Source organism: Rousettus aegyptiacus, unplaced genomic scaffold (genome assembly GCF_014176215.1).
Source record: "Rousettus aegyptiacus isolate mRouAeg1 unplaced genomic scaffold, mRouAeg1.p scaffold_m13_p_5, whole genome shotgun sequence".
NCBI lineage: Eukaryota > Metazoa > Chordata > Mammalia > Chiroptera > Pteropodidae > Rousettus > Rousettus aegyptiacus.
Genome location: NW_023416308.1, coordinates 33,917,027 through 33,938,844, shown reverse-complemented (window position 1 = coordinate 33,938,844; position 21,818 = coordinate 33,917,027). Strand labels below are relative to the sequence as shown.

Genomic DNA, 21,818 nt, shown 5'->3' with positions numbered 1-21,818 from the left:
AAACAGCATGGCTGTTCCAGTATGGCTGTGGAAAATATAGCTGCGAGGTGACCCAGGTGACCCTCAGGCAAGGCCCCTCTGACAAAACAGTCTGTTCCACTCAGGTACTGCCCACTCCAAGCTGCTCTGCCCTGCCTCTATTCTGCAGAGAAGTCTTGGGTGTTTCAGCCCAGAAAATGCTCTTCAATGGAAAGAGAAAGTGCACTCTCCAAACCACAGAGGAGCTGACAAGTAGAAGTCCTGCTCCTGGTCCCTGGTTGGCCCATCCTCATAAAAATGAGGACTCCAAATCCTCATAGTTTGGTCCAAAAAGTACTGTCCTGATTGGTTGGCATGGAGCAGCTCTGATTGGTCAGTGAAGACGCTAATTGAGGGGAGGGACAGAAATAGCTGCATTACTCTGGGGAAAGTCTCAATCCTATTGGTTGAAAAACTGATTCTAGGAATTTATAAGGGCTGGCTCAGTAGGCAGGAACACAATGCAGGCAGGCAGTTTCGTGCAGGCTTCTATCTGAGGTGAGGCTTTCACAAGAGGCCCCTGTTTAACAACAGCTGCTAGGCTCTTTATAAATTTGAGCCCAGTTAGCTGACAGGAACGCTTATTGGCAGGCACTCTCATCTGAACCTTCCATACTCTAATGTTGATTTTGGTTAGTTTCTTTAAATCAGTGCATCTCCCAACAGCATTTATTTTCAGGAGAATGGATTACAGAGTTGCCATATTGTTTTCTGTATATTGTTTCAGTCATTTTTACTGTGACGGGAAAAAGTGATTCTATTAATTTATGGCATTTTGTCTTTAGCTTTTAATTAAGAAAATTCAAGCTGTATATTATCATTCCTTAATGAAATTTTGTAAATTACTAAATTGAGTATTGTGTCACTTTAAGCACTAAAGAATTGTCTTCATGCTCTGGACATTTAGTTTTTAAGTCTCATTAATCATGTTGGCCTCAACCCAACATGCACTTGGAGAAGAACATCTTTATTAGTAGTAAATGTGAATCCATGGTCTTGATAATTTAAAACTTTTTTGGCCAAGTTCTCATCAGATGATAATTACTTTAACCCCATAATGTAGCCATTGAAGAGTCTGTACTAGAAGTAGAAATGTCGACTTCAGCCATTCTCTTGTTCTGTTATTGCAAGTATTAATATTATCTTCAGTCACATACTTTGCAAGAATTGTTTAAAGCCACACGCATATATTTACATTATTTGATTAAAACTCAAGTTCCTTTAACTAGGCACTTGACCACTGAGCTCAGGATGTAAACAAATGAGTTAGCCTACTTTGACTCTCAAAAAGCCCCTGCAGGCCTCATGGGTCAGGGAATAGTAGGCTGGTCAGCACCATGGGTCAAAGAGTAGGCTGGGCATAACTACATATTATCAGATGGGAGATGGGATGAAATGGGACGTCCTGATTATGTGGACAAAGCAGGGGAAGTCAGAGAAGAGGAAATTTTCAGTGATGCTATCAAGATAGAACATCAAGTAAGTAGTTCAGGGTAACAAAGTGCATTTCCAGAAAGGCTCCAAGGATACTCCCAGACTCCCAACTCAGAGCATCTGCATTTACCCAGTTTATGGACATCGAGGGTGTCTTGTGAGCAGTGCTACTATATTCAGAGGATTTCCATATTATAAGTCCTGCCTACCCAAAGCAGAAACCAGAGCTCAACTTCTCAGCTGGCTTGTAGGTAGGGCAAAGATGTAACAGGATCACCAATGAGATGCACTCACAGCAGATTTATTCAAGAGGGAACAAAGAAAGGAAGTAGGCCACTCTGACTAGGATGTCGGTAAAGGCCTGCAGCTTTCGGCCAGCAGTGGTAGCATCACTGGTGTCTAGGTGGGTCTCACTGGGATGGGAGCAGTGGGGCTGGCCTTCCTGGCTGTGTCTCCTCCCCTCTTGCCTTTCTGGCCCTCCCAAAGATTCTGTGAGCTTCCAAAATTTTTAATAATTTCATCTTTTTTTCTCTCTCAAATTAGAGTATTCTGTTTGTGAGCTGGCAAGTTTACAAAAACTCCATTAAGGGCAAATTCACTGAACTCTAATGAGAAAATTGTACCTATTATTTAATAAAGGAGATGGAGCTTAAACACACACACACACACACACACTGGTGTGAGAACAAGGATGCTCAGTGTGGGGAAAAGTAAATACAGATACAAGATAGAATAAATTCAGTCAATATTTGAATTGGAAGTATCAACATGAACTTGTTAGGTATTTTATGTCTTTAAAAAATTCCTAGTTGTATCCACCAGAAATCCCCAGAACAATGACCAACTTAGTAGTAATGAACATCCCTTGTGCCCAGATGATTGCATTGAAATACCATTTTGCACTAACAGACACTAAGATGTCTTAAAGAAATGGCTGACTTCATGTCTGGACAGGAAATGTACAAGATGAACCTGGAACATCTTACCAGGAAGCACAAAAACAATAAAAAATTAGTAGGGTTGGGTCAGAAGAACTCAGAGCCAATTGGAAGAGGTTTCCACTGACCAACAAGGGGACAATACAAACATCAATGAGCATAAAAATAGCAATGAATAAAAACATCAAGCACGTGTAAATCCAAGAGTTTATAATAACACAAAAATAAGCAAAACCCAATTGGTCCCTTCGGAAGATGTGAGAGAATTAGGTATTTTGAAAACTGCTATATAAGGGGAAAGACTCAGGCCTTTCTCCTTCCTTTTCTGTACAAATGTTACCACTGGGTAAGCACAGAGATGAGTATTCTAGCAAGTTAGTAAACAAGGAATGATTAATTGAAATTTTACAGCCGTATTTCCTACTGAAATTAGAATCTAAGCCTGGAGCAAGACAGCCAAACATGTGCCTCATGTTGAAAACCACACCACCACCTATGAAGTAATCTTTCCACCAAAAAAATCAAACCCTTGTCTGATTAAGCCTCAAGATAGTACAATTTGCAGGAAATACTAAGAGCCAGGGAACTGACTAGACTGCATTTTGAGAACACAATCAGCAAAATCCTGACTGTGGGGAGTCTGCAGGACACATCGTCTGATTTCTTCAGTAAATAAATTGGAACAGGAAAAAAAGACAAAGTGGGAACCTTTGGATTAAAAGAGACCTAAAAGATATATCTAAAACAAACAAATAAAAAACAGGCCAAAGCTAAACTGCATGTGTAGGGATTCAGGTCTGGTTGATAAAACTATATAAAGAAAAATGAGAAAATAATTATGAAAGCCAGTGGAGTGCCTGCTCTTAGGAGAATAGGGGCAGTTTGGAGAACAGGCACATGAAAGGGTTGGGACTGGGAAGTGGACTGGCCTGTGGTCAGCAATTTTTTGCTTCCTCACAAGTGGCGATTACAAGGGGAAACTAACAGATACTGATCCTTGCCTTCAAAAGCTTTGTGTTTTGAGAGTGATGCATGCGGTGTATCTCTCATGGTAACCACATTAGATTGGAGTGGAGCCAAGAGGAAGAAGGCAGAGCTTTCAGGAGGCAATGTGCAGTCCAGGGAGGAAATGATGGGGGCTAGGAATAAGGAGACTGCAGTAGGAAAATACAGAAGTATATAGATCCCAAAACATTCTAGTGATAGAACTGACAGACAGATGATTTGTTTGTTCGTTGTTTTGTTGTGGGTGGGTCAAGAAAGACATTATAATATCTTTAGAACTGTTTGACTCAACAGATGATGAAGTTATTTACTAAGATGGTGGAATCTGAGGTAACATAAATGAGATGGCATTCATAGCACTAAAACCTGCCCTTCTGCTGTAAAAGAAGTGTCTCATATTGTCTCCCAGGTTCCTCAAGTACCATCTTTTATCTCATGGAGCTAATAAATGCCTTGCAAATAGAAGACACTCTGTGCTGTCATTTGAACACAATACACATGCAATGCATTTACTGTGAATCCAGATTAAGAGGAAGCAATGCAGGTCAAGAGCCTTCTCCAGTGATCCTTGTGTAACATCAACTTACTGAGTGTGTGCTGTGTGCGTGACAGAGGAGGAATTGTAACCATATGTCATTCATTACATTAAACCCATTTGGTATAAGCTTCATAAAATTATAACATAAGTTGTAAGTGCTTTTATGCCTACATTTTAAGTGAAGAAACAAGAGCAGAAGCTTGAGTTCAGGCTTACTCTACTGACATGGGCAGGCTTCACGCATTCTTTCTTGCAACAACATTCTTTCAAGCTCTTATGTATACCAGGAAAATCAAAATGCCCTGTTATATAAGTTCTCACTGAGGACCATACCAAGTGCTGGGAGAACTGAGGAAGAGATAATAACTATGCCTGCAGAAAGTTCCATAGAAGTGATATTTTAGCTGAATTTCGATTTCATCAGGAAAAGGGACAAAGTGCATAGAGGTGAAGTGGGAAGGATTCAGGCTGGTGGAGTGGCACCATAAATGCCAGGGGCGTGGGAGAGCGTTCAGGGTCCTACAGCTGTACACTGGGCAATGGGTAAGGAGAGTTTGTCTAAAGAGAAGACAGCATCACCTTGTGGCTACTAAACAATTGGTATTTAGAAGGTACATTTTTACCTTCCATGGAGCACCTTTCCATTGGAGCCATGCGAGATCTGCACCAACACAAAATACAAAGTGGCCCCAAGTGTCAAATATATAAACCTTGTTATTCCAGAAGATGAAGCATTCAAAGGTGATGGCTTCATAACTGGTTCATTCTCTTTACCCAGTTCATTATAAACCTCTTCCACACCCCTGTCTGCAGACTTCTCTCCTACAGGAGTGGGATTTGCCCGCAGGCCTGGCACAATCTGCTCTGGCTGGGTTTGCCTGGGTTTGGACAGTAACAGAGCTCTGTGATTTTGAACTTGGGCTGGGTCTGCCTGATGTGCCTCACTCTCTCCCATGTTATTACTAGTTGAAGCCAATGTCTTCTGGCCCGTGGTCAGGTCCACATTTCCACGCCCTGGAAGTTGCCCTGGTCCCAAGGTCATTGCAGCCAATTGGGGAAGCCCTATCAGCAGGCAGAGTCCTGAGATGGGCAAGAGAAGGGCTTCTGAGAGAGATGACAGGTTTGGAATGAGAGTATTTGGGCATGGGGAGGAGGATGGGGATGGAGGCTGTGCAAGTTGCTCATTGTTGCACACAAATGACAATGGGCTTCAGGCTGAAATCTGGATTTGAGTCTGGATCTACCCTTCGTGAGTGTGAGAATCTGCCTATGTCCTTTAGGGTATCTGCTCTTGGGTTTCTTAACTTACAATTTAGGAATAAAAGTACTTACCTCACATATTATAATGTTGTGAGAATTAAACCAAATGGGTTTAATGTAAATGGACTTGTCAACGATCATAGGGGAAGGCTCTTGACCTGCATCGCTTTCTCTTAATCTGGATTTGCAGTAAATGCACTGCATATGTATTACATCCAAATGACAGCACTGAGTGCCTTCTAAGTCAAAGCACTTATTTATTAGCTCTATGAGCTAAAAGATGACGCTCTAGGAACCTGGAAGATGATATGAGACACTCCTTTGGCAGCAAAACAGCATGTTTTAGTGCCATGATTGCCATCTCATTTATGTTACTTCAGATCCAGCTACCTTCAATCACCCACATTAGTTGAAGGGTATTGTGTCATTGGTAATTGTAGTACCAATTGTCATTTTTTGACATCTTCTATTTAGCTTTGGAAGGCTATATATGATGAAAGAAAGGTAGCAGATTGATTTTCCATTATGAGATGGACACCATTTATTATGCTAGTCATTGTACAAGGCTCTGAGGGCTCAGCAGTGAGTAAGACACTGACAGGGATGCAAAGAAAAGGTGATAAATTCCATGACAGACATGCAAACAGATCTAGTTGTGATTTAGACGGTAGGAAAATCTCATGGAGGAGGAAAACTATCAGTCAGGATGGGCTAAGTTTGCTGCAATAATGAACAACTCTTGATTCTCAATGGCTTAACATCCCAAAAGCCTACTTCTCATTCATGCTACACATCCCGGTCCCAGGGGTCTCTGCACATTGCAGCCACTTAGAGTCACAAGATGATAAAGATTTTACCTTAACATGTGCTGCGATGATGACCTTGCAAGGGGAAAGGGACATGGGAATTATGCGATTCCTCCTTATGCTCCTACCTGGAAGTGGTGTGTATCCCCTCATTTGACATTTCTTTGGTCACAGCTAGCCATATTGCCACACCTAACTTCATAGGGGAAGGAGTGCAATCCTTGCTTGTACCTAGAAAGTAGAGAGCTAGAAACATTCAGTGAACACCACTAATGACTACTGTACATGTAGAGATGAGTGTGAAGGAGTCGGGCTTCTCAGTGAATAAGAAGCATTAGGAAAGGTGCAAAGGTTGGAAAGCCTGGCTGCAGAGAAGGGGTCCAAATAGGAATGCTGGAAGGCAAGGCTGCAAAGGAAGACAGACTGCATTGTGAAAGCCATGCTAAAGAGATTAGATTTGATCCAGGAGACACTGAAGGTTTTAAAGAAGCTGTGGTTGAGGAAAATGAACCCAACTGCCATGTGTAGGAGAGATCAGAGGGTGGCAAACTGGAGGCAGATCTGCTCTCTTCTTGCACAAATCCAGGCAAAGGGTGATGAGGACGTGAGTAGAGGTCTTCTACATGGAGAGGAAAGAAAGAACTCTTCATATCAGATACTTGAAAGGCTTAACCAGCGTTGAGACTAATTGAATATAAGATGTGAGGGATGGGAGGCAGAGAACGAAAGATGATTCCCAGGTATTGAGCTTATGAGAATGATACTATTATAACCAGAGAAAAGAGTGGAAGATGGGCAAGTCTAGGAAGGATGTTTGGGGCTTGTGGATTGCAAAAAGATTTTTATTTTATTTACTCTTGTTTCCCAGCACCTAGAAGAGTGCTTAGCATATAATATGTGCTCAATAATATTTGTTGACTACATAAAACCAGTAGAACACAAATGGGGAAGTTCCCAGGCAATTGTTAATGCAGAATTGGGTCTGCTTCATGATGTCAATGCTAGGCAGGCATATTTACTTATTCGAAGCCATAAGATAAGATGCCAAGGAAGTGTAGAGACAAAGGGGAGAAAGTTGAAGAGAGAACTTTGAAAACCATGATATTTAGGAGCCAGGAAATAGGACCAGAATCCAGGGCAGGATGGGACCAATCTATCTCAGATACTATAAATGTGTAAAGGATGCTAGGAACAGATGAGGGGGCATTTGGTTTGGCAACTCAGGAGTCTGGTGACCCACCCAGGGAAAGCTGGAAGGAGGCCAGCAAGAGCCTCTGACAATGAAGAAGGAGCAGCTACTGGCCACAGGAAAACCTGGGGCAAGGGGCAGTTCTGGTTTTTGTTTGGGTTTGGAGGTGTTGTCACTGAGACCTAGTCTTGTAGCCAGGTGGGGAGAGATCGAAGTTGCAAGAGGGAGGGAAAGAAACCATGGCTGGCCCCCAGGAAGCAGATGGAAGCGTCCTCTTCCAGCAGAAAAGGTAAGGGCCACTTTTCCCAGGTGAAGAAGCGAGCGCGGGGATCGCTTTCGTTGTTAAGATCTTACTGTTATGTGCGCGGCATAGCGCTAATGGCCACCACCAATCAAGTTGCCACAGCTTTTACTTCTCCGTCACTTTCGGGCCTTATTTTCCCCTTTACCAGAGGGGCGGAGGTTCCCGGAGGCTCTGGCGGAGGCGGGAACGAGCGAAGGGGCGCCGGCCTGAGAAAGGTGCCGGTGAGAGCTGCCGGCGACGGGGCGGGCCCCGGGAGGCCACACCCTGAAACTACCTGCGCGGGGCAGGAAGAGTGAGGGCGAGAGCCGCCGCCAGGGCGCCGGGCCTGCGACCGCCGCTCGCCACGACCCGCGCCTCACCTCCCCGCGCCCCTTCCCCAGTGTCCCGCGTCCACGGTGCCCCGACGGCGATGGGAGCCAGTGGCTCGTGGGGACGACGCCTCTGAGACCTGCGACCGGCCACCAGGACCATGAAGAGCAATCAGGGCCGCAAGGGCGCAGGGGGCTCCAAGGACCTCGGCGCGGGACTCAAGTACAGCTCGCGGCCGGAGGTGGGCGAGGGCGCGGGGCGGCGGGGCAGCCAGCACCGCCTCCCGCCGGGCTGCAGCCCTGAGCGGGCCCGGCCGGGGGCGAGCGGCGCGGACTTTGCGGGCGCCGTCGGGGCCGGGGCGCCCCCGGTGTAGCTGTGCGCTGGAGCGGGCGCCCCGGCCTCCGCCGCGCTGTGCTTTGTCTTGGCCAAGGGACCGCTCCACTGCCCCTTTCTGGCCGGGGCGCTGGCCCAACAGGTGGAATTTCCTGTTTGGCGGGTACCTGGCCGGAGGACCTTTGGTACCTGCCCTACTGCCCACCACCCACAGGGGAGGCGGGACCGCGCAGGTTCTTGGAGACTCCGAATCTCCAAAGGAAAATGGGAACCAGTTCGGTCCCACTGTGGACTCCGCTCTGTCAGAGCACCTCCGGAAGGAGTCGGGCGGAAGCTCGGAGTGGGATCGTTTGGGCGTGGGAAAGGAGGCTTCCTGGGGGCTCTGGAGTCTAGTCCTTCTTGTACTCTGCGGCAATTTAATTTTTCCTTCCTGGTGAGGCATTTTGGGCCTTTTGCAGAGGACACGTGGGAGAACAGAGCTTTGGTTTCCATGGAGACTGGAGCTAAGGACTCCAGGGTGGGGCTTATCCGGGCTTCTGGGAGAGCTCTTTGGGAAGGTGACTCCACGGGGAGGGGTGTGGAAACGTGTGTCTTGAGCCTTTTAGAAGACCCGGAAGCTGGCAGCCCTTGTTTGGCAGGAAGAACAATTGAGAGAGACCTCTTGAGAGATCTCAAAAGACAGTGTGTCTTAAGGTAGAGAGTTGGGGATGGGTTATTAGTTACTTTACTGAAGGACACACGTAGGTGACAGTGCCCAGGCAGGGCTGGCAGCCAGGCCTCCACCTCTCTGTCTAGCAGGGTCCACAAGTTTCCTAGAAGGCCAGTGCACACCAGGTCAGGGCTGGCATCGAGAGGCAGGGGCTGTTTTATGTGCCAGTGATGTGCCCTGGCTCTCATTTTCTCTGCTGTTCTTGGGTCCAGAACCTCCACTCTGTTTGTCCTCACACTGTGGCCATTGCTCCCATGTCAGCTCAGATTTTGGAGCGCTCTGAAATCAGTTCCTTTTCTTCAAGCTGCGGGATCTTGACTGAGGCAGCTTGCGGAAGACCAGATTCTGGGGCTGCTGTAGCTAGGTGAACCACAAACAGAACTTGTTAATTCCACTTTTCACTCCCAACCTTGGGGAAGAGCCGGTGGACTTGGCAGCCAGCCTGGAGGGTGTGCCTGTGCTCCTGCGGAGCCTCTGCCTGCTTGAGGTAGATTCACCTGGAAGGACGCCTTCTATTTTTCTTTCTTTAATTGCCACGTTTATGAACCCTTGATAATTGCCTACTGGGGCTCTGGACTCTGGCCTCCTCAGCACAGATATTTGTTATTTCAGGGCACTTTTTCTTCATGACTTCTCTTTCTGGGACTCTCTCCTGCTGACACTGGGAGAGCTGGGTTTTCCTGGATCCCCGGAGTCATCTACTGCCCACGTTCCCTCCCCACAACAGGGCCAGGCCTGGGGCTCACCTCCAAGCCTGCACTGAATTCCCAGCACCCACTGACTACTCTTGTCACCTGCAAGCCCTTGCTTTCTTTCCCCCTTGGCCGCTGCTCATTTTCTCATGTTTTGTGGAGCTCGATCATATTTTACTCCCCTGCACTCGTCCTTCCACTTCCAGTTCTGCAGTTTCCCTTCCTGTATATCACTCTGTCTGAACTCCATTAAACCAACTCTGTGCCTCCTTCTGGGACAGACACTGGTGCAGGGAGGGCTCTGCAAGGCAAGTGAGATATGATTGTAAGGAACGTACAGTCTCGAGATCCATGCTAAGAGGTATGTGTAAAATAGATGCAACACCGTGTGTGCTGTGCCCAGAGTTTATTTCCATCTCTCCAGGAAGTCTTCCATAGTCCTCTCCACTCCATGCCTTACCCAGCAGTCTCACTCCCTACGTCACCTTACAGTGTTTGCGCTCATGCAGGTCCCACAGGGGTCCTGTTGTTTCTGGGAAAAGGTCTGTTTGGTGTTCTTGTGTTTGCTGTGTCCTTCCCAAGGCTGATGACTCCGGATCCTGACACACCCCACCCCACCTATTCCCATCCAGTGGGAAGTGGCCACCTCTGTGTTCCCTACCACTTCTGGAACCCTGATGCACAACTGTATCTGGGGATTGTGTGAGCCCTGTCTGCATGAGAGCAGGTGTACAGATGCCAATTATTATGGCTGTTAACAAGAACTGGGAAGTCTGCCTTACTCAGTGTCCTGGGCTCTGTTAAATATTTGATGGTAGCCATGAAGTTGCTTTGGCATCCATTGGTTCCTTCTTAAGTCAGAATTGCCCCATGTAAGACTCTGTATACCATAGGCATGTGGAAACCAGGATTAGGAAATCAGATGCTGTGGTGTCAAAATCAGATGTCATGGGGGCTAGGCTATACAGCTCTGGCTGTTCAGAGAGTCATCTCTTTGTTAATTGGTCAAATATTCACATCCACGTAACATATTTATTAGGTACCCACTGACCGAGCATGTGCCACATACAGGGCAATACCACTGGGAATGATCCCAGTTATACAGTCTCTGCCTTCAGGGAACACCCAGTGTGTTGTGGGATACAGAGTATTAAATTCTGTATGATAAGAATTAGATTCCAGAGAAAACCTGGGTGGGTACTTAAGATGCGTGTCTAACCCAGGCTTAAAAGGCTAGGGGAAGTGAATTGGGGCCAGAGGCTATGTGTGATCTGGTGACAAGAGGGTCCAAAATGAGGCCAGGACCTGGTGGTGCTGCTGCTTTCCTGTCAGATGATCTCAGAGATGTTACCTAATCTCTCTAAGCCTCTGTTACTGTGACTGTAAAATGGAGGTGACATATATGTTACAGGTCTGTTGCAAGGATTGAAAGGGAAGCTCTTGGTAAATTGCAGCATGGTGTACAAATCACACAGTTTGAATTTCTGAGTTAGAAAAGGCCTTGAGACAAATAGTGAGGTGATGTAGTTAGTGGTAGTAGAATGGATGCATGCGAAGAGGCTCACAGCTGGATTGTCAGTGGGGCGCTGACCTCACCGAAGCGCTGTGCTGGGCCTGCCCTGCTGGACACAGAGTCTCTCTGAGGGGTGTTGGGAAACAAACTCCAGTGACTGAGACCCTCTACCTATGGTTCCAGTTTTTATTTCCTTCCCTTTATGCAGCTTCTATGACAAAGATCCTCCATGAAAAGGAATGGCGTGCCAAGATCATATAATCAGTTACTGGCCTCTTTCTCCCTCTCATTTACTTCCTCCCCCTCCCACCGTACAAAACAAACTTAAAGACTTCCTTCCTTCTGGGTCTTTTGAGCGTGTGCTGGGTTCTCTGAAGGCCCATGTGCTAGAAGGTATATGCAGGGTGTGAGTAGGGAAAGTATAGTCAGCCGTGGGACACTAAAATTGTTCTTTAGGTGGGGACTTGTCTCACAGGTGCTCAGAATGCACATGACGCCTGCCTTCTTCAGGGGTGTCCCTGGGAAAAGACCCGGAAATTCATGGCCCTCATGTAGGAAATGGGAAAACTGAGGCATAAGAGAAGAACTCTCACTTGATAGCAGCCTAAGTTGCCTACTCGCTGTGAGAATCTGCCCAGAGGTGGCCTGCCGTAAGCAGGCTTGTTGGTGGAGATGCCATGTCATCACAACTTCCCCCACCTGAGCCTTTCTGCTCCCCAGGAGATGTGACTGCCAGTGCTGTGGCCAGTGGCCACTGTGGTCCTGGAGATTCCCTGGCGTCAGTTCCTTCTCTGGACTGTGGTTCTGCCCAGGCTGTTGGCTCATGTCTCTCCTGAGAGAGAAAGTCTGTTCTTGGAAGAGGAAGGAGAATGAGATGGAGCCCTCAAGGTGCCCAGGGCCCAAAGATATTGCTTCTGACATTGTGCACATGCTGCTAGAGTATTGAGTCTCAGTTGTTGCCAGCATTTATTGAACATGTATCTTGTATTACGCCTCTTATTGCTATTTACCCTTTTACAGGTGAGGAAAATGGAGCACAGAGAGGCTAAGTAACTTGCCTAAGGTCAGAGAGGGAAACAATAATGGGATAAGGATTTGAACCCAGGTATTCTGGCTCTGCTGCATTCTATTTGGACTACTCCAGCCCAAGACAGGGCTGTCAGCCCAATGGGCTCAGGATAGGATGAATTACTAAGGGTAGGAATCGATTTGATGTAGTTAAGAAATTGGATTTCTTTTGGGGAGATGTTTCTGAGTTGCCTGAGGCTTAGCAAAATTATAATAGCATTTGGTAGTACGGGAATGAGAATGGGAACTTTGAGGCTTTTCAGAGAATTCTCACCCTGGCTGGCAGTGGTGAGAGGCATGTTTAGGGTTTGCTCAGAGCTCATGTCCAGTAATTTCCTTTTTTTCTTTGTTAAGCACTTTTCTAGAAGCAGGTCCCTACTAAAAATTCTGTCCTGGAACCTCATATTTTCAAATAAGAATTGGCTTATTCTGTCCAAGCTTAGCAACAGAATCCTTAAGATCCTTGTGACAATTTTCTAATTGATCAGAATCTTGGCTCCTTTGTCTGTGATGGTGATGATGATGGTGAAAAGAAGAATATGATAGTCATTCTACCTATCACTAAATATGTGCAGTTTAATTCATTATCTCTCTTTATCATCATAGCAGCTATGTGAAAAAAAAAATGCCTAGTTTACAGATGAGATTACTGAGGCTCTAAGAATTTTTGTAATGGCCCAAAGGCAGAGGTAGAACAAGGGTTCAAACGTAGATCTGTGAGACTTCAAAACATACCATCTTAACCTCAATGCCATCATACAGTTGTATTCCAAAGACAATGGTGATTGATGCACATCCCCAGCAAACTCCAAGAACACATCATTAAACAGAGTGGTGAGCACCAGGCGCCAACACAAGTCCACTAAAAACCTTTCACTCCAGACTCATCTGGTTTCCTCTTTTGATGTGGTTACTCATTTGGTGGACCAGGAGTCCTGTTGGAGATGTGATTTCAACAAGGCTTTGAACAAAATGTACCTTTATTTATTATATACATGAACAGAAATCATAATGGAAAATTAAAAATGAAAAAAGTAATTCATCCCCCAAGCCAAGTAATCAGGTTGTTTATATTTTTCATGCCTTTTCCCACTCCTAGTTTGTTGCCGTGCGCATACAATTTGTGTTCTCGGAAAGGTGGTGTTTCATTGGGGAGGACTGGGGTTGGTAGGTTTGTGCCTACCTAAGGACTGTGCCCAAGAGGGTCTGTGTCCAGACCCAAGTCACTCTGGGCTGTTCCTGACTCTTTCTTATTTAGCAGCATCTCCAATGAGGTCTTGGAACATTTGCTTATCATCTTTGTGGATGACACCCTCCTGGGAGGGAAACGCCAGACCTCGGATGACTTAATTATGAGTCAGAAGGACGTGGACAGCCTGCAGGATAGGCTGCCAGAAACAGAATTGTGTCCATCTGCGTTAGGAGTAAGTGCCGTGCTTACTGCACCACCCTGACAGCAGGAACGAAAGCCACGTCTCTCCCACTGTGGTGATGTGGGCCAGGTAGATAAGGAACAAGTGGAGATCCAGAATTCTGAGTTGACACCAAGTTCAGTAAAAGCCAGGCATACAATGTGGCTTCCTAGAATCTAAAGTAAATCCCTTCTATATTTTTATTTGGTTATAACTTTTAAATTATTAAAAAGCTAATATAGACACATTTAAAATAAATTTAGCTCAGATAAGTAGAAAGAATTTTAAAATGGGGTAAAGTACTCTACAGAAGCATTTTACTAATTTGGTATTACCTATACATGTTTTCTAAAGGAAGTTGCTTTTTTTTCTCATCATAAAAGTTAGGAAGGGCTTTATTTTGTTTTGTTTTCTTTTTAAGTCAAGCGTTATGGAAATATACAAAGTAGAAGGTGAAATTCCTCTGAAATTCTCTCTTTCATATTTTATAACCCCTAAAAATAGTTCAATTTATATTCTCCCACAAGTCTTCTATGCATATACTAATATGTACTTAAGTGGATATTAATGTATATGTGTACATGGGTTCTCCCTTAAATGGAATCATACTGTCATTCCTATTCTGCAGCTAAAGACATGGTTGTAATTAACTTATTCATCACACATTTATTAACTGTCTTAACCTATGTTAAGATTGTAGAGGAAAGACACAGCCCCCACCCCCACATTCTCAAGGAGCAGGTGGTTTACCCTGAGACCTAGTGACTGGAATGTTGGTGTGATGAGGGTGCTAGGAAAACCCAGAGGAAGTCATCGCACTGAAACAGTGGGGGAGGGGCCCTGCTTAAGAGCTTCTCAGAGGAGATACCTGAAGTGAGTCAGAAAGTGCCTTTGTACTTTCTGACCTTTTTTTCAATTAACATTGTATTTTAGATAGTTTTTCCATATTATTACCTACTCTTTGAAAAACTAGTTTTGATTACTGCATAAACTTTCATCAAGTGGATATATCATTCTTTATTATTTTATTTATTTTTATTATTTGTGTGTGCTAATTGAATGTATTATTGGACAATTAATGGAAATAGAGCGACCAGGGAGGTAACTGATGAATAGCCCCCATGAAGACCATGCTGGTCACGCCTCATTTGGATTATGCTGTTGAATTCTGGTTTCCATTTCTTAACAGGAATATTACTCATAATATTGTGAGGTTGAACCAGATGGCCAGAGGTTTAGAAAACACTTTGAATGATTGAGTTGAGTGTGTTGAAGCCAGAGAAAGAGCTGACTTGGAGAGCATGCATGCCGACTTGGAAGTATTTCAGTAGCTGCCCGGAGCCAGAGAAGTCGGTCTAGTTCCATTGCAATGCTAATGTTCAGGGGTCATTGTGATGCTGATCACACTTGGGGGTAGAAAGAACTTTGTAATATTGGCATGAAATGAAAATACTATTTCCCCCAGAAACAACGGCCCTGGGAGGATGGAAGATGGCATGATGTCTAAAAATTTTCCCAGCTCTGAGTATCCAATTTCAAGGATACAGTCTTGCAGTTCTCGCCTGGCTCCTATCCTGTTACTTCCACTGTGGGGATTCTGGGTTGTGATGCTGGACTGGGACCCTTGGTGCCCTCCCCTGGCAGCGGTACTTTGCTGTTTGCATATTCAGTTCACCCAAAGAGTGTCTTAGATTTGTAGCTCTTATCATGCCTTGGAGCTATTCAAGAAGTGAAAGAGGTGTTTTGTAATGTGGTCAATTCCAGGAGGCAGGTGGGTTGGGGCTTTTCCACTACCGGGGTCCACCAAGGTAGCTGTTTAACAAAGTAGCTGAAACAGACTGTGGTACCTGCATGCCATGGAATACCACTCAGCAGTAAAAAGGAACAAACTACTGACACATGCAGTCATTCTCCAGGGTGTTTTGCTGAGTGAAAAAAGCCAGCAATTCCAAAAGGTTATAATACTGGATAATTTATTTCTATAATGTTTGAAATGACAGCCATAGAACTGGAGGATAGGTCAGTGGATGGGAGGGGCAGGAGGGAGGTGGGTGTGGCCACACCAGGGCAGCAGGAAGGATCAGAATCTTGACCGTGCTGGTGGACACAGGAACCTACACTGGTGAGAAAATTGTATGGAACTTAATACACACAATCAAATACAAGCAAAATTGGAAATATGAATAAGATCAGTGGATTATGTCAATGTTGTGGTATTATAGTTTTATGAGATGTTAGCATTGGGGGAAACTGGGCAAAGTGTACAAGGGATTTTGGTGTTATTACAATGGCACATCAATCTACAATGATCTCAACAAAAATTTCAACAATCTGAAAGCACTAACCTGTGAAATCAAAATGAAAGCTTAGAGAAAAAGAATGAAAAGAAGTTACATGGTGGTGACTTCACTTCTTGTTCCTTTTGTTTAGTTTCTGGGGGAATCCGCCTGGTTGTACCATTTCAGGCAGATGCTTCTGCTCCCAGAGTCTGGTGACTTGAGGTGGGAGAAAGGCGGGGCGTGAGGGGTGGGCCTGGGGCCAGGAAGAGGACCTCTGGAAAATAAGGACGGGGCCACTGCAGACTTATTGGGATCAAAGAGCCGGGAGAGGGGTCAGGGTGGACCAGGTAGGGTGGGGGGTGGGAGTAGGGGGCTGGGGAAGTCTTGGAACTGAGGTGGAATTCTCTGGTTGGAATTACAAAAGAGGTTGTGTAGCTTCTACTGAGGAGTGGGGGAGGGCGGACTTAGATGGAGCTTAGTACAGCAGGTGGCTGAGCCAGGGCTCAGGCTGGGGGAAGGGATTGCTGTAAGCAGAACTCTGGAGTGTGGATTGAGCACTCTCCTCCTTTCCAGAGGTGAACACTGGAAAGTTCCCTGGGCCCTGGCACCTGGGAGATTATTCCAACTTGCCCTGGTTATGCTATCCATCTAAGTTTGGCTATGGAGAGAGAAGTCTTTCAGTCTATCAATCCATCAATCAGTCAGTCAATCGATTGCTAATCCTGGCAAGGTCAAGGGTAGAGGAGATGGGAGAGAGAAGCAGAACAAAGAGGAACAGGGACACCCTGACCTTGGGCTACCTAGTCTGACTTCTGTGACATTGGGGTATCATTGATGCCAAGTGCAGGTCATGGGGGAGGCAAGGTCTCAGGGAGAAAGTGTTGTGGATGAGGTGGTCTGCAGAGGTTTCCTAGAGGCGCTTGACTCAAGGGCAGACAGGTTTGGTAGGTAGCGAGTGGTATGGAGCCATTCTCAGTGGGCAGGATGGAATCTCTGGGTTCCACACAGGTTTGGGGACCTGGCTAGGGGCAAGGTTGGAGGTGGGGGCATTCAACACCCAAGTGTTGAGGTGGTAGAAATCTGTATACAGTGCTGGGCACAGCAGCATGCTCCCCTCTAGTGCCCAAGAAGCAGGTTTTGTAATAATTAGAGTGTTGCAGTGTGTCCTTTAAGGCAGTTAATGTCTGAGCTTCTATGCCCTGTCTGGGGAATGGAAGGGGCAATAGTTTTCCCCCTGAGAAGCAGCAGAGTGTTTATTCTGAGAAAAACACTGGCTTTGGAGTCAGACGGATCTTGGTATGGAACTCAGCCCTGTCCCTTTTTAACTATCTGGGTTTTTGATGCATTACCCTCCTTTAACCTGTTTCCTCATCTGAAAATGAAACCTAGTTGTAAGAATTAGAGATGATATATATTAAAAATGTTTAACAGGGCACCAAGATGCACAAAAATAAGGATTATGTTTGTCCTGGCCTCTGGTTCCCACACAGACCTGTGAGTCAGAGCTGTGAGTGTGAAAGCCCCTAGGGGCTGTTAGGTCATCCTCCCTCGGGCTTTGGTCCCTGGTCAGACCCCTCTCTGACACTGCCCAAGAGAACCTTAGGGTACGTAAGTAACTCTCACTCTGGTTTTTGAAGCCTGTCATGGGCAATGTCTCTCAAGGACAGTTGTCCACAGGCCCTCTAGATGCTGCTGCTACTTCAACCAGTACATTTATTGTCTTATTATTTTGAGATGCTGTAAAATATTACATTTGAAATAAGATTTTAATGCTTTAAAAAATGTTTTGGAAGTTGATGTGTAAACTGAGACCCAGAGTGCTGGCTTTGCTGAGTAAATTGCCTCTGGGATGTGAGTGGGTGGACAGACCCCTGGGAAGGCTTTCTTCTCTCCCCCAGGCCAGTCCTTGCCTTCCTCAGTGGAGCAGAAAGGAGATGGAAGTGCAGGAGACCTTTCTTGTGCAGTGGACAGGCCGGCCTTGATTTGTCTTTCCATAGAGCTTTCTGGAAGACTTGCCAGGCCTGATCTTGCCTGGCCCTTTGAGGCCCACAAGGTAGACTCGTGCTGTTAAAGGATTTTTGTTTGTGTTCATTTTAATGTTTTAACTTGAATTCCAGCTGCTCCACGAGACCAGAGGGAGGCATGGGCCTTACCTTGATGGTGGGCGGAGAAATCAAAATCGAAGCAATATTATAGGTAGGCCACTGTCATTAGCATGAATCAGCTAATTATGTTTTATCACACCTCTACTTAGAAGGCTATAAGGGGTTATTAACCCACTTTTTAGAGGGGAAAACTGAGGCACAGTGAGAAATATTTGCCCTGTTGGCTCAGACCTGACTACCTATCTAGGTCACACCCACCCCAAACCCTCAAAAAGGAAAGAAGAGACTTGTACCCAGCAGTCCTCCACCTAATCTGTTCTTTGTCCCCTTTGGGGATTTTGATGCAGTTGTGTGTGGTCCCAGTATCATGCTATGTGGGCAGGGCCCTGGGCAGTGTAAGCAGTTGGGGAAGGGACACAGGTGTGAAACTTGCAGGAGCTGGATACTGGCTGGCGGACCACTGGGTTTCTGTACTGACAGGTTGCCTGAGGCTGGCTGAGTCATATCCCTGGGAATTTCTTTCCTGCTCTGACCAGGTGTGAAGTTTTGATTTATTTCCTTTAGTAGAAACTATTGGCTTTCTCTTCCCCTAGATGGCTTGAGGTCACAGATCTGCAGGTAATTCTGGGTCCTCCTCAGAGCTCCATCTTCCGGTAGGAGGACAGTGATGGGGGTCAAAGGGCAAGGGTGAGAGGGATGGGCAACAAGAGGCAGAGTTTTCAGGGAGTCCACTGCCAGCAGGACCTTGGCTGGGAGTGTGTGTCTCTGAGGAACTCTGGTGGCATCTAGGAGACTCTAGGTGACGCTCATAGCCTGTTGTGGGATGGCCCCAGGGCGCGGAAGCAAAGTCCAGCCTTATACAGAGAGGGCGTTGCATCCTGAGTGGTTGCTTAAAGCAGGACTGAAACTGTAACATCGACCTAGCTGGCTCCTCTCACCTGGTGGGAGGGGAGTGAAGTGGGTGAGCAAGCGGCAGCCTTTTGGAAATGAAAGACAGAGTTCTCAGACTTTCAAGTTCCTAAGAACAACCTGGGGCACCTGTTGAACTTCCAGATCCCAGGGCCCTGCCCCTGACTGCTGTGTCAGCATCCCCAGGGAGAGGAGCTTGGGAATCTGGATGCTGGGCAAGCTCTGTGCTTGTTTTATTTTATTTTTTATTGTATTTCATGCCCAGACTAGTCTGGGAAATACTAATGTGGCACAATCAATGGGAACCATAGCCTCTGTGGGCTTCTTATGAGACCAGTCATCCTGGGTTGATGAGCGGGTAGGGGATTCTGATGTGGGCTTTTCTTTCCCCTTCTCATTTGTCCCTTCCGTCATCCTCTCTTGCTGGTCACTGTGCTGGGCTGGGACTGCAGTGGTGGCAGGTCAGGTGAAGCCTTGCCCTTATGAGCCTGCACATGGGCTGGCTGCTCTTTGTCCACAGCCACTCGAGTTTCCCTATGTATGGGAGGTGATTTAAGCAGAGGGAGCCCATTCTAAGGAGGGCGCTTCCTGTTTGGAGAATAGGGTCTCTGCACAATCAGCCACTTGAAAAGGAGGCCTTTGTCCAGTTTCACTTCTGGGATCACAGTGCTATGCACTTCTGCCGTGCTCACCAGCACCTAGAATGAGAAATACAGTGTTAGTTTTTGGAATTCGGGTCTTGCTCTGTCATCTCAGGTGGCTTTGAGCTATGCTGTGATCCCGAGGACTTTGGCCAGGATCTAACACGAACTGGCATCGGGGAGTGGCCAGGAGAGTTATGCCGGCTTTGTCTTTCCCCTTGTAAAGGAAGGGGTCTTAGGATGCCATGGAGTACCTCTGCACCTTAGAAATCATTGCAGATACTCAGACTGCCTTTTCTTGCTTGAACTATCTCAGAGATATTTATGGTTCTCATGACCATAGTGACAGTAATAACATCATGAAATTGAAGTCTGTCCCATCTGGTAGTGGGTACACTGAGTCACCGAACCTATGAAGAGCACCTGCTGCAAACCAGTGGCAGAGTTGGTAGTGGCACATGAAGCCAGCCACCCTGCAACTTATACTTTGGGTTCTCTCCTTTCATTCTTCCAGGGTCTTCACTCTGCATGTATCCCAGGCCCTTAATGCCCCACCTGTCCTCCAGGAAGTCATCCCTTGCTTTCTTGTCTGAGCTAGCTTTGAGCCTTGCTGTGTTTCTGGGGGCTCTGGCTGGCCAGTGGGAATTGGCCATGAGAGTTATGTGGCCTCTATCTCTGTTTGTGGTAAGCAAGAATCTGGCTTTGTAGCACTGGGGTTTTTGTATGTGCACCTGCAATTGTGTTTACTTTTACTTAAGAAAGAGAGAAAGGAGAAGCAAAAGCAGGCACAGGCATATTTTCTCTTCATTGTCTTTGTGGCCCTATAGAAAGATTGTTATGTGAGAGACATGGTTATGTATGCAGTTAAGCTAAGCTGATGCGAGCTCCTTGCCCCCTCCTCCTCTACCATGTGCTTGCATGAAACCCTTTTAGGGTGGAAGGGTGTGGCTCTCATCTGGCTTTGCTGTTTTACTAACTTCATTACCTTTGTGACTGTGGACAAGTCAGTCTCTCTCCGCCTCAGTTTCCTTATCAATAACATGACTGGGTTAGGAAAGATGATCTCTAGAATATGCTTGAAAATGGAGCCGAGTGTTGGGTTATAAAAGGAAGCAGTCTAGTTACTGATTAAACAGCATTTCTGGGCTGAATGGATCCCAGCACTCACACTGCACGTTTGGTCAAGGCCCTGCTGTTGAACCTGTGCCACTGCTGATGGCCTTGCTCCATGGCCAGGCTGGGGGTGACCTCTGGGGTCTACTTTCCATGCTGTTGGCCACCTCCCACGTCCCACAGAGCTTGCTTTCCTTATCCCGTAAATACTTGCTTCGTGAGTTCTAGAAACTGACCATACTGGGAGGCAAAAACCAGAATAAAATCTGGCCGTGTGATTTTGCAGTCATGATTTCTTCCTGCCTTATCTGTAGAATGGGGGTGATGGCACCAGTCAAGAATGATTCCAAAATTGTTGTGAGGCTCAGGTGAGAAAACAGTCATGAAATTACTCTTTAAATTGAAAATAAACACAATAAACAATTATTTTGTTACATTTCTTTTAACATATATACACAAACACACAGTCTGTTCAGAGAGTCTAGCTAAAGCCTTATTATTTTTGTTTTTAAATTTGATTAGACAACCAAGGACAATTGGCTATTCAAAGAAAACCTGCGGCCTGAAAGAGAAAGGCAAAAACAAAGCTCTGAAGATAATTTTAAAAATCTAGTTGATATCCTAAGAAAGCAAGAAGGTAGTGCGTTCATAAAATAAGAAAAGGCTGCTCAAAAAAAGTAACTATCAAAGAATAAAACATCACTCTTGGCAATGAAACATGATTTTTAAAATTTAAAGAAAGACATTCATTACCTTTATAAGTCTTGAGATCAGGTGATGTTAATCCTCCAGTTTTGTAGTTCTTTTTCATGGTCTGCTGCATTTCCATATGAATTTAAGAGTAGCCCATCTATTTCTACAAAAAGCTTCTGAAATTTTGATCAAGATTGTGTTGAGTCTATAGATGAATTTGAGGAGAATAGATATCTTAAGTATATTGAACCTTCCAGTCCATGAACATGGGATATTGCTTGATTTATTTAGGTCTTTAAAATTTCTCTCAGCAACATTTTGTATATTTCGGTATATAGGTTTTGAATATCTTTTGTCAGATTTACCCCTAAGTATTTCATATTATAGATGCTATTGTATCCTGCAATTTTGTTAAACTCATTTATGATTTCAATAGCGTTTTTGACTTACAAGGCTACAATAATGAAGACAGTATGCTATTAGCATAAAGACAGACAGAGATCATGGAAATGAACAGAGTCTGGAAGTTGTCACAAATATATGGACAACT

General features: G+C 45.6%; 1 protein-coding gene across 1 annotated transcript in view; it reads left to right on the top strand.

The window, feature by feature from the left end:
* Nucleotides 1-7,801: 7,801 nt before the first annotated feature.
* ST14 (ST14 transmembrane serine protease matriptase) overlaps nt 7,802-21,818 on the top strand; it is a 35,810-nt gene continuing 21,793 nt past the window's right edge. Inside the window, exon 1 of the mRNA XM_016136962.2 lies at nt 7,802-8,042. Within this exon, the coding sequence (XP_015992448.2) occupies nt 7,962-8,042 (81 nt within the window). The 5' untranslated portion in view covers nt 7,802-7,961. The remainder of the gene's footprint in view (nt 8,043-21,818) is intronic.